The sequence below is a fragment of the Scylla paramamosain genome, chromosome 14 (genome assembly GCF_035594125.1).
Source record: "Scylla paramamosain isolate STU-SP2022 chromosome 14, ASM3559412v1, whole genome shotgun sequence".
In the NCBI taxonomy this organism is placed as follows: domain Eukaryota; kingdom Metazoa; phylum Arthropoda; class Malacostraca; order Decapoda; family Portunidae; genus Scylla; species Scylla paramamosain.
In genome coordinates this window covers 3,749,923-3,762,422 of record NC_087164.1, presented here as the reverse complement: position 1 = coordinate 3,762,422, position 12,500 = coordinate 3,749,923, and the positions used below count along the sequence as shown (strand labels likewise).

The 12,500-nt window shown below is 45.3% G+C and overlaps 1 protein-coding gene and 1 long non-coding RNA gene across 4 annotated transcripts in view; one reads left to right on the top strand and one right to left on the bottom strand.

Moving 5' to 3' along the window:
• The window catches only part of LOC135106760 (LIM and SH3 domain protein 1-like), a 101,369-nt gene that overhangs the window by 63,819 nt on the left and 25,050 nt on the right, over positions 1-12,500 (bottom strand). For all 3 annotated transcript variants that reach the window (XM_064016031.1, XM_064016030.1, XM_064016032.1), the window contains exon 2: positions 5,445-5,539. In XM_064016031.1, coding sequence (XP_063872101.1) covers positions 5,445-5,539 — 95 coding nt within the window. The remainder of the gene's footprint in view (positions 1-5,444; positions 5,540-12,500) is intronic.
• On the top strand, positions 5,522-12,215 carry LOC135106764 (uncharacterized). Its single transcript, XR_010271455.1, has 2 exons — positions 5,522-9,161; positions 11,450-12,215. It is a non-coding gene; the product is annotated as an uncharacterized LOC135106764 (long non-coding RNA).

Genomic DNA, 12,500 nt, shown 5'->3' with positions numbered 1-12,500 from the left:
CGAATCATGCCTTTTTGTTTTCTTCCTTTTTTTTACCCAGTCTATCATCAACAGGAAGTTCAGCAAGATGCACTTTCTGCCATCTAATCAACAGCAAAGTTTTGGCAAACAGCAGTCTACTACAAACAGTCTTGACAAAAGTTTAGTCACTCACTGCCTGTTATGGACTCCAGTGAAATCCTTGTTGTTGGCTCAGGCAGATCACACGCTATCTGCACAACCATCTTACAAGTCTAATGAGTCTTCTTTACCTTGATTTCAATTTTCTTATCTTCACTGTCACTTATTCAGCTATCAGTGATCTCACTCGAATGTCTGAAACAAGCTGTCAACTCATGATCCCAATTCATCAGTTTGTTAGAGAGTTATTCCCGAAAACAATGTAACATGGCCTCTGAGACCCATATGCTATCTTGAATCCCTCCACGCCATCTCTCGGGACAACTTCGTCATCAGGAATTACTTACGGAGATGCGATAGAAACCTCGTACATTATGACATTCTTGTACCCTCTCTTACGTGAGTGAAAGAACCAGATGATCTTGAAGACCTAGAAAACGCAGTCCCCCTCTCCCCTTCCACAATACAATAAGCAAAAACATTCTAGCTCTCCTTTGTTATAACACCAAACTAATACCGAACGTTACTTTATACTATTACCATCCTCTGCCACTATTTCTTATCAATTTTCTTGGCCGAGTTTGCTACTGTGTAGCTTCTCCCTTCCCATGCCATCGCTGCTCAAAACTTTCGGCTCCCTCCCGCCACCAAGCCGCCGCCTCCCCCGCCTCGAGTCACCCGCCACCTTCACTCCTTCACGCCTTTCACGGCCGCAACTTTGGAACACTCGACTTTTCAAGTTTTCCAGCCTTTCTTCCTCTTGGCTCCTTGGAAAGTAAAGTATCACGGCACTTCCGGAACCTAATTAACATCGTGAGACTCTCGTTTTTCATTTTACTTTATTTATTTATTTATTTATTTATTTGTTTGTTTATTAGTTGGAGGAACGGGATTGTAATCTCGATTTTTTTTATTTTATTTCGCACTTACAGACATTTTTCCATTCATGTAAAACACACACACACACACACACACACACACACACACACATTATTATCACCTTCCTAAACAAGATTAAGGTCAATTAAGGTCAGGGGTAGTGTGTGTGTGTGTGTGTGTGTGTGTGTGTGTGTGTGTGTGTGTGTGTGTGTGTGTGTGTGTGTGTGTGTGTGTGTGTGTGTGTGTGTGTGTGTGTGTGTGTAAACATAACGAGTATGTGGAACAGTGCAATCATGACCCTTATCTGCGAGAGAGAGAGAGAGAGAGAGAGAGAGAGAGAGAGAGAGAGAGAGAGAGAGAGAGAGAGAGAGAGAGAGAGAGAGAGAGAGAGAGAGAGAGAGAGAGAGAGAACGTACATGCTAAGTTTCCTTTAATTAATCACAGGCGACGGAGGAGGAGGAGGAGGAGGAGGAGGAGGAGGAGGAGGAGGAGGAGGAGGAGGAGGAGGAGGAGAAGGGGGAAGGCAGGACCGCAGTGCCTCCAATAGCAAGCTTTCTTACTCCTGAGAAGAAGCCAGTACTCGCAGGGAAGGTAAAGAAAAGAAGAGAAGTAAACCAAAAATTTTCTCTCGAAGTAAAAGCTTGGCTGGAACTTTCCCTAGCCACTCACACACCTGCTCCTCCTCCTCCTCCTCTTCCTCCTTCTCTATCACGAAACTTTCTCCTTTTCCTACCCGTCCATTTAATTAGTGAATTCCTCCACCCACCCTCGCGCCCACTAACATCTGCTGCGCCTCTTCCTATTACTCCACTGCATCTTCCTTGTTGCCTTCTTCCTCCACTTGCCTGGGAATATTCCTTGCCTCGCCTCATCAGAGAGAGAGAGAGAGAGAGAGAGAGAGAGAGAGAGAGAGAGAGAGAGAGAGAGAGAGAGAGAGAGAGAGAGAGAGAGAGAGAGAGAGAGAGAGAGATTCCTGGCGCCGAGAACTGATGTAAGCAAGATGTTTGTTGACACCATTTGAGACAACAGTTATGCAATCCTGACCTCCGCTCCTGTGACAATTCTCTACGTAATACAGGAAATATGCTAAAACATCTTACAGCTTTAAGGTGTTCAGATAAAGAAATAAAGACAAATAACAAAAGTAGTTTTGTGATTAAGCGGATATAAACTTATCATTGTTATGCTTTGATAATTTCAACTAAATGGTGCACTTTGTGTACAACAAGCTATCTACATTTACCGTATGGGTTGTCAATACGAACATACAGGGGGACTGAGTTTAAGATCACAAGACTTGGGTGGGTTGTGTTGCCTCATTACGAGCACCGACTCTTCCATCAAGTCTTGCTTCATTTACAGATAACACCCCGTACACTCTGTCAGGCCTCGCCCTTGAAGCACTCGGTGGCTGATTGTGATGCAAGACGCTGTGAAGAGCATGCAAATATCTGACACCAGCTGCTTTCACGGCAGCTCGTAATTAGAGCATGAGGTTATAATAAAATAAGGGAAGCTGTAAGAAAATATCAGGCCTATACGTGGCAGTCTCTGTATGAAACATATCTATCTATTTTCACATATCGTCCTCATCCAGAAATTTGTCTAATCTCCCTAATGACTCAGCACCAAAAACCAGACTGCTGAATGTATTCCACTCATCTACCACTCTATTTGAGAACCAATTTCTTCTATCTCTTTTTGAAATCTAACTTTATCAAGGATGAACCCGTTATTTCTTGTCTTACCCTGATTACTGGCTGAGAATTTCGTATATGTGACAGAAGACTCGTATATAGTAAAATTTATTTGCATTAATACTATAAAAAAATAAATAAATAAATAAAAAAAAAAAATATATATATATATATATATATATATATATATATATATATATATATATATATATATATATATATATATATATATATATATATATACAGTATATATATATATATATATATATATATATATATATATATATATATATATATATATATATATATATATATATATATATATATAAACATCACACATACTCGTATTTTACCAGTGACCCCGCCGGAAAGATATCTACAAGTCACTAAGTTCATCACGTCAGAGGTTGCTGCCCGCTCACCACAGCACGGGGTGAAGCCACTAGCTGCCTCCCCACACCGGATAACTCGCCACAGATGCAAGGGCAAGAAATGGCGTGTCGAGACGGTGTGCTGACGTGGTGGAGGCGTGGTGTGGATGGGAGGGGGAGCAGCGCTGGAACTCACCAGATAATACCACACGATGTTCCTTATCTACCTTATCGCTCACTGGTTACCTTATCGCCTCTCTCTCTCTCTCTCTCTCTCTCTCTCTCTCTCTCTCTCTCATACCAGCAGACTGTTAGGATACACAAACTTGATCTTCCTTAATGAAACACAACCTTTCTCTTTATTTATTTATTTATTTGTTTTTGTGACGGTAGCCGAAAAAAAAAAATCCTTACAAACATAATGAATCAATGCAGTGCCGCACCTCATCACACACTGCTAACTGCCAACCCCAGCTATTACCATCACTGTTACTTGTATTCCTGTTCTCCCTATTATCATTTCAGCGAGGCCATTGTGGCAGGGGTGAAAGAGTGACAGACAGCCTTCATTCCTGGCTAGTCTCGTCAGTAGCGTCTGTGGGGCTTCTCCGCGGGGTAGAAAGAAGACCCACGCCACAAACTTGGTAGGGGAAATATTGCTTGTTATGTTATATCACCATCATCATCATTATCATCATCATCATCATCATCGTCGTCGTCGTCGTCTTTAGAAGACATCATCTTCATCTTCCTCTTCCTCATTATAATAATTATCATCCGTATTATCATTATTATTATTATTATTATTATTATTATTAGTAGTAGTAGTAGTAGTAGTAGTAGTAGTAGTAGTAGAAGTTGTAGTAGTAGTAGTAGTAGTAGTAGTAGTAGTAGTAGTAGTAGTAGTAGTAGTAGTAGTAGTAGTAGTAGTAGTAGTAGCAGCAGTAGTAGTAGTAGAAGTAGTAAGAGTGGTGGATGAACAGTGGCGTTGTACTGATCTGAGCTCACAACCAGGAGTTCTAGGGCTGGAATCCTCAACCAGAAAGTTGGCGGGGCTCTCCGTTCACACGGCGGAGTCCAACCACTCTCAGAAAGCAAGGTGTATCCGTGGTGCACACCTACGTGAACAAGCCGAGCAGCTGTGTGTGTGTGTGTGTGTGTGTGTGTGTGTGTGTGTGTGTGTGTGTGTGTGTGTGTGTGTGTGTGTGTGTGTGTGTGTGTGTGTGTGTGTGTGTGTGTGTGTGTGTGTGTGTGTGATTTCCAGAAAGACCAAAAACGGTGTAGGCAACATTTCAATGGTAGCAAACTGAAGAAAATAATGATACTACTACACCCCATGTTTGTTTTCCTCCTTTTTTTCTTTTTTCATGTAACTGACAGACGCGTCCTCCAGCCCTGCTCCTCCCTGCCACTCCATCCTACCACACCACTGCATCCACGCCCAAACCCCAAATACTCAATCCACGGGAAGGGAAGGGCGGAGAGAGGGCGTGTCGGGGGTTTTTACGGTTCTATTGACAAAGTAAAAAGATTTCTACATTATTAACAGAAGAAACACTCCTAGGAACTTCGCTAATTATTTATGTGGCCACTGAAAATAGCTGTGATGAGAGAACAGCGCTTTCAGAATACGGCTCTAAATACCACTGTAACGCCTCGGAACTCCCAGTCACAACAGTCAACACACCACTCATTACTCCAGTTAGCGGTTGGCGGGGAGGCAATGAGAGGAGAGAAGAATGGAAAGGAAAGGTGAGAGGTTGCAAGCTAGTCGTACCGTTTTTCTTGCCATCACATTCCTCCTTTTCTTGTTCTCCTGTATACACTTGATTACGACTTTTTTTTTTCTCCGCTTTCTAAAACAGAATCTCTATCTTCCATTTCTTGTATTTACTTATTTTCTCCGTCCTCCTCCTTTAAGCAGTTTTCCATCTCCTTTATTCTCGCTTCCCTCTCTCTCTCTACTCTGTCTTATCTATCTTCTCGCCATCCTCTATTGTCTCCCTTCTTATCTGATTCCTTCCAGCCCCCATCTAAGAAGTATACCGGCAAATTACTGTACATTCAAACCCCAGATTACAGCCTTTCCTTCTTCTTCTCCTCCCCTCTCCCCCTCTAACCTTAACATCAACAAGCAATAACAGCACTATCCTTTCCTCCTTCCTACTCCATAACACCCTTCCTTTCCCAATCTAAGAAAGCAACGGTGTGGATTAAAATCTAGCAATGTGACGCACCATTTCCATGCCTCGTCTTCCCCTTCCATCAGCGAGCAGCAGTGGTACTCAAGCTCTGTGGTAGGATGCGGCTCGCTTCCTCTTTCCCCCGCTCCCGTCCCCCCCCCACCATTTAAGACAGTGGCAACGTCAGTACTCACGCCTCGCAGTACGGCAGCTTGTTGAATCCCTTGTAGGTCTTCATGCTGAGGGTCATTCCGCATTCCTGGCATTTGAAGCATCCTTTGTGCCAGATCTGAAGAGATAGGACTGGTTGTTAGGTCTGCTGGAGGGATAGGGATGCTTACAACACACACACACACACACACACACACACACACACACACACACACACACACACACACACACACACACACACACACACACAAACACACACACGCATATAAACACACATTACAGAGGCAGCCATCATGTGGATCAGCTGTAACCCAAAACCATCATTCAGCATGTGTGTTGTGGCTTTGTAGGGCACGGCGGCGGCGGCAGGGCGGCACTCGGGAGTGTGGAGGGGGCGTGCCCGCCACATGCCGCAGTAATGGTGATGATGGTGGTGAGACAAAAAGAGATCTGTCATTCAAAAGAACCAAATGGCGGGAGGATGGGTGGACGGTACCATAAAAGACTGACAGGCGAGCCCCGACCTTGATATCACGTACGCAAGCACATACATACACTGGTGAGGTCACAATAACCTCTCCCTCTGTGTATGATACAGATGTCCTCTATCCACTTTTCTTTCTTTCTTTCTTTTTTTTTTTCCTGCCTGCATTTCAGTGTTGCTCCTTCCTTGGGAAAAAGAGCAAGACCGATATAAAACAGCAATAATAATGACGACGACGACGTTACTATTCTAGGCGGATCAAGCCTGACTACTCCTATGACATACTCGTCTAGTCATGTACTCAGGACTGTTGGCGTGACTCATGCAGTGTTCCCTCAGGCGAGCCAACAGTTTCAGTGAAAATGATGAGTCAATTTCACTTTTATAACGAAGAACAATTCTGTAAGCATAATTTTGGCAGTGAGCAAGCAGTGATCGATACCACGGCGTCTATGTCAGAGGCTCCTTCCCATCCGTAAGCGTGGCTCACCCTTGTCACTGAGGCAAGCACGCTTATCCCCTCCTCGTCCTCTCCTATTCTTGCCAGCAGTGAGTGACGGTCCCGCGCCTCACTCTGCCCAGGCCCCAGCACCAGTGCCCGCCTGTACTACCTTCCACCAAACTACTGACTGACGCTGCCCTCGCCAGGCAAACAGGTCAACGTCAAAATATGAAGAGACAAATCTTTCTTTACCGAAACTGAACTGAATTAAAATCTTTTAAACTTCATTAGCCGTGACGGTACTAAAGGTGCCAGTAGCCGCTGAGGAGCCACCCACTCGATAAACCAAACAAGAACAAAGAATGGATGATGTAGGCAATCTATCAGATATAGAAAATACATATAAGGAAATACCTGAAAGGCATTATGTGAACTGTAATGGAAAGAAGGAAATAAATGGCTGACCTCGTAAATCAAAGTTACTTCCTTCTTGTGACGGAACAAAACGCACTGGATTGTGATACTCGGCCTGAGACTTGACTGGGCGACACGTGGCAGGCGTGCCAAGGGGAGGCAGGTGCAGCTGAGATTAGGAGAGAGGAAACCATGACAAAGTTTCCTCTTTCCCCATCTTCCCTCCCAGCAGCTCCATCACCCCAAGCCACACCGCCTCGGCCACAATTACGGGAGAGGTGAGTGGTATGTTTGGCTTTCCCTTCAACATGTGGCTCACAGCCCGCGGTGCTGTGCGGTGCTGTGCTGTGCTGTGCTGTGCTACACTGGCCTGCCCTCAAAACCTGCTTCACTGGCTACGGGGATTTTCGCTCCTTTGACTAACGGTTGTCTGCTTTTTTTGTTAGTGATTGAGCTTCTCTTATGAAGGAAGAGTTTAATGTTTTGCGTGATCAGATGGCAGCGTGTTTGGCGCCTATTCCTCCTGTAAACCAACACCCAGTCCCCACCACACGGCTGGATATTCTGGCCCAAACCTTCACTAAGAATCCTCGCTGAAAATTTCATGCAGGGATAGTTGCTCTGAAGTAAGCCGTTATGTTGTTGTCCCGTCTGTCAAAAATGTTGTACGCAATACAACCCAGAAGGTGGCTGTCCCCAGAACGTCATCCCATCGTCCGACACATGTCCTGTATTGCCAGGCACCAACCGAGCATCTCTAGAAAAATAAGTACAAACAAGTACATTCGTGTCACTCATTCCTTTCCTTTTAAAAGCGGCTCTCCTGTCACGCTCAGTAAGCCGCAATGGTGTTCCTGTTACAATCTTAATCCGTTATTTTCACGGTTATCGCTCTACTGCACCAGTTAACTGCAGGCTCCCGCCCCTCCCCTCCTCTTGCGGTCCCGCTGCACAACACTGGCCATTCATTATCACTCCTATTTTACTAATCTTTTTTTAATACTGTAAATATCTTCACGCTCTCATCTCCTTTACCATAAATTCTGGAAATCTGCCTTCCTATAATATTTTCGGTCTTTCTATAACTTTTAGCAAAGAGCCATAAAGGAGGAGCAAACAGCAGCCGACCTGCTGGCCTTTACGAGTCTGTTTGTGATAAGAAACACTACTCGTATCTAATCCAAAGCAAAGGCTTCCCCTCCCATCCCTCGCCGCCCCCTCAAGCCATCGCTGGCGAGAATGGGGGAAGACCCTTGCGCCATATAAAAGTTGCATATCAATTTTCATGGGAACAAGATAAGAGCTACCACTACTGCAAATACTAGCCTGGGGAGACGAGCCAAGTCAGACCAGTCGCAATAAAGCTTCAACAGAGCGGCATTTTGTAATGACAAGCAAAGACTGCACTTTTCTAGATAAGGAATAGCATCTTGGTACACAGAGCGTACACTTTTACAGGGAGGATCGACCACTTCATCCTTTTGCAGCATTTAGTGAGCTTACTCTATCAGATTTACGGACCTCCAGGTGCTTCCACATTAACTTCAAAATTCATACACACAACTGGCATGGACTGGCAGTGGACTGCTGCCATCCCGCTCTCCTATCATGGCGTAGGAGCGCCGGTAGGTCTAGGAGTCCTGATTACTCCTGCCTCCCACTCGGTGCTTCAATCTATGCAGAGGTAAGAGGATGTGTTCCTAATATAGTGACTGAGTAACGAATGACGCCGGGTTTGAGCTTATTTGTAGGAAAAGAAAGTTCCGGGGCGCGTCAGTGCCTGTGTGGTGTTGCAACCCCTGGTGCCAAGAAGACTGTGCCCCGCCTACATGGTCTCTTTTGTCCCGACACACTCAACATCTTTTGTAGGTGATGGCAGACACACAAACTATTCTTTTCTTACTGTGGATTATACTTTTTTTTTCATAAATAATTAATTTATGGAAAAGCAAGACTATTAAAATATTCATTACCATCACCACTTTTAGTACTACTACTACTACTACTACTACTACTACTACTACTACTACTACTACTACTAATGCTGCTGCTGCTATTATTACACTACTACTACTACTACTACTACTACTACTACTACTACTACTACTACTACTACAACTTCTACCACAACCACTGCCACCATTACTACACAACAACAATTGCTGCTGGCGTTACCACCACCACCACCACCACCAGACAGACGGGCGGGAGTAAATGGGAGCATCAGGCACCACTCCACAAAGACAAGAGGCACAAGTACACGGCCTCCAGCAGAGCGGGCGTCGGTCGGTCACCAGCGGGAGGGAGGCGAGGCGAGCAACCTGTCGAGGCCGCAGGAGGGAGGGAGGGAGGTGCACCAGCCTGTCTGTCTGGCTGCCACCACCCACAACCTCGCTAAAGGTGACTCTTATTTATGCACCGTCCGACCTTTTCTCCTCCTCCTCCTATTCCTCGCTCTTCTTACTTTGTTACACTGCCCTATCTTTCTCTTGCACTATCTTATCTTCCACAAAAGGGCCACTGGATACGCTGCTGTTTGGTTAGTCTATCAGCTGGCGCTAAGCTTAGTGTTACACGAGTAGCTAAATCATGTAGGAGTAGCAATCCTTCTGTTCTTCAGCTCAACTTGTGTGTAAAGAAATGTTGTTCGAGGCTCGGCCACTGGGCTGATAGGACTGCGAGGAGTGAGTGAGTGGAGGAGTGAGTCTGTCAGTCAATGAGGGAGTTTGTCAGTCAGTGAGAGCGTGAGTCAGTCAGCGAGCAAGTTGAGCCGATCAATCAGCCATTCAGTCAGTGAGTGAAAGCCACGCACTCACTTACTCATTCACCCAATTACTCACTCTTTCATTCAACCAGTCACTTCCCTCTCTCTCTCTCTCTCTCTCTCTCTCTCTCTCTCTCTCTCTCTCTCTCTCTCTCTCTCTCTCTCTCTCTCTTACACTCCCCTAAAATTGCCCAGCAGCCGCCAGCAAGAATCAGGTAATTATTGCACATTTTCTTTATGTAGTGGGGACCTCATCAATAAATTCACTCAAATTACAGTCAGCCCTGCACACACACACACACACACACACACACACACACACACACACACACACACACACACACACACACACACACACACACACCTATATGCGCCATTTCAACCACCATCACCATCACCACCACCACCACCACCACCAGACCCGCAAAACGTTACCGTGACACGAGCCAGTCCACTTACTTTCAACACGTCCTTAACAGATCCTCTTAAAAGACCGCATGACACAACCACCTCTCTCTCTCTCTCTCTGCACAGCCACAATCTTACTTTTCTTCTCTCCTAACCCTGCACACACGAATTATACACACCTGCACCAGACACCACGTTAGTATATACAAGCGTGCCACGTTCCTTTGCCTCGCATTAGCAGGGACGTATCAACGGCGCCTTCCGCTCAGCCCTACATACACTACTTGAACGCTCAGCACGCCCAGACATTTCCTCCCGCGTCAGCAAATTGGTGGGAATACTGACTGACGGATCTCTCTCTCTCTCTCTCTCTCTCTCTCTCTCTCTCTCTCTCTCAGTCGATCCTTGCTTCCTTACAACACGAGCACAAACAGCACATATCTTGGTACAGTTTACATTTTCCTTCTCTTTCTTTCATTCGTCACTTATCTAACACACACACACACACACACACACACACACACACACACACACACACACACACACACACACACACACCAATGATCAATAATCTTTCATCTGTAGTGAATAACCTGTCTCTTGATATCAGCGGCAGTAACACTAACTCAAATCAGTCTACAATGAGCCTGAAAGTACGCGCTAACCTCACAAAAAAAAAAAAAAAAAAAAAAAAACTGAATTAAAAAAAAAATAATAGCAGCAAGTGTTTGGGAGTGATAAGCTACCCATGTGCTGGCCCAACCTTCACCACCTTTCATAACGACAGTGCTAGTGACGAGGAGCTCTGTTGACAAATCCCTTCCTCCGACAAGCGAAGGCCCGAGTGTTGCGCCGCGTCCCTACCCTCCCTGCCACCACCGCCGCCTCGGCACAGCTTGGCGGCGGCGTGGCCTTGACAGTGGCGACACCCGATCCCGCCTCGCGCTTGGGGGTTCCTCAGGCATTCCACTCAACCCTCCCTGTTGTTCATTACTATTATTATTATTATCATTATTACCACTATTACTACTACTACTACTACTACTACTACTACAACTACTATCATTACAATTTTTGTCATTATTATTCTCACTAGTAATGTGATATGTACACAGTGTACGTGTGGAAAATGACAATGAGAATATGATAATGATGATTGTTTCGGTGGCCGTGATGGTGACACCTATACGTAATAGTAATAATAATAATAATAATAATAATAATAATAATAATAATAATAACAACAACAACAAAACACTGTTGGGGAAAAGTCCCTACCCCTCCTCCCCCTCCCCCCCCCCCCCCTCTCTCTCTCTCTCTCTCTCTCTCTCTCTCTCTCTCTCTCTCTCTCTCTCTCTCTCTCTCTCTCTCTCTCTCTCACACACACACACACACACTCACTCATCCCTTCCATCAGACTCTCCTCCAATTCCTTCGACACCAACCCACATCCACTCACCCCTTCCCTCACCCCACCCACGTCTCACTTAACCCACACTCTTACTTCACACCACAGCCGCCACCACCACCACCACCACCACCACGGAGGCCCTCACTTCAATCCCTTTAGCGGCGGGAAGAGCATGCTACACGTGATGTCCGCCTTTCTTCCCATGAGCATTCGCGTAGGGTGGGCGGCACGGTGGTGAGAGCAGCTTGCAACTCTTGACACAAAGGCGGAGTCTGTGTCTTCGCCAGCTGGTGCGAAAAATTTAGGCCCTGTAGACTCCTAAGTGTTACCTTGAGGCTTGAAAAATTGTCCTCTTCTTCAGAAACCCGTAGAGATATGATTGTTCAGATTGTTCACCTGCAGACTGTGAGTGGAAGGGACAATGTTTATTTGATAATTATCCGCCCAAAAGTTTGTGTACGAACCTGGCTCACCCTAGCTTTCCGGCGGGTGTGGTAGCGTTCCATCTCAACGTTACAAGACCTCCACTGTAATTCGTACTGTAACTCAATTTTCTTTTTTTTTCCCCCCTAACACCTGCTACCATGAGCACTCCATCATGACGTCAGCGAAGAGAAGGAAGAAGAATCGACAGAAAAAATTACTAGTTTGTTGTAACGTTTCCACTTGTTTGAGTGTAGCGGTAATAAAGCTGAACGAAGGTCAAGGCAGTGTTAGGTTATGGCTGCTGACTCAGTGTGTGTGAAGAGGCTGGCGTGTGGCGAGCGTGGTGGTGGTGGTGATTTATGAGTATTGCGCGCGCTCTTGTGTGTGTGTGTGTGTGTGTGTGTGTGTGTGTGTGTGTGTGTGTGTGTGTGTGTGTGTGTGTGTGTGTGTGTGTGTGTGTGTGTGTGTGATAATGACAGCGATATCAACAACAACAACAACAACAACAACAACAACAACAACAAGACCAAAACTGATTTTGCAAGAAACAATCTGATTAAAACATTTACTTCTGACGACGATGATAGAAACTAAGTTCATTGTAAAGCTGCACGGAAATCATTACTACTGGATATTTTTTTTTTTTTATGTAGGAGGAACACCGGCTAAGGGAGAAAAAAAAAAAAAAAAAAAAAACGACTGAGATGCCGGTCCCTGAATAGGGTCCGCA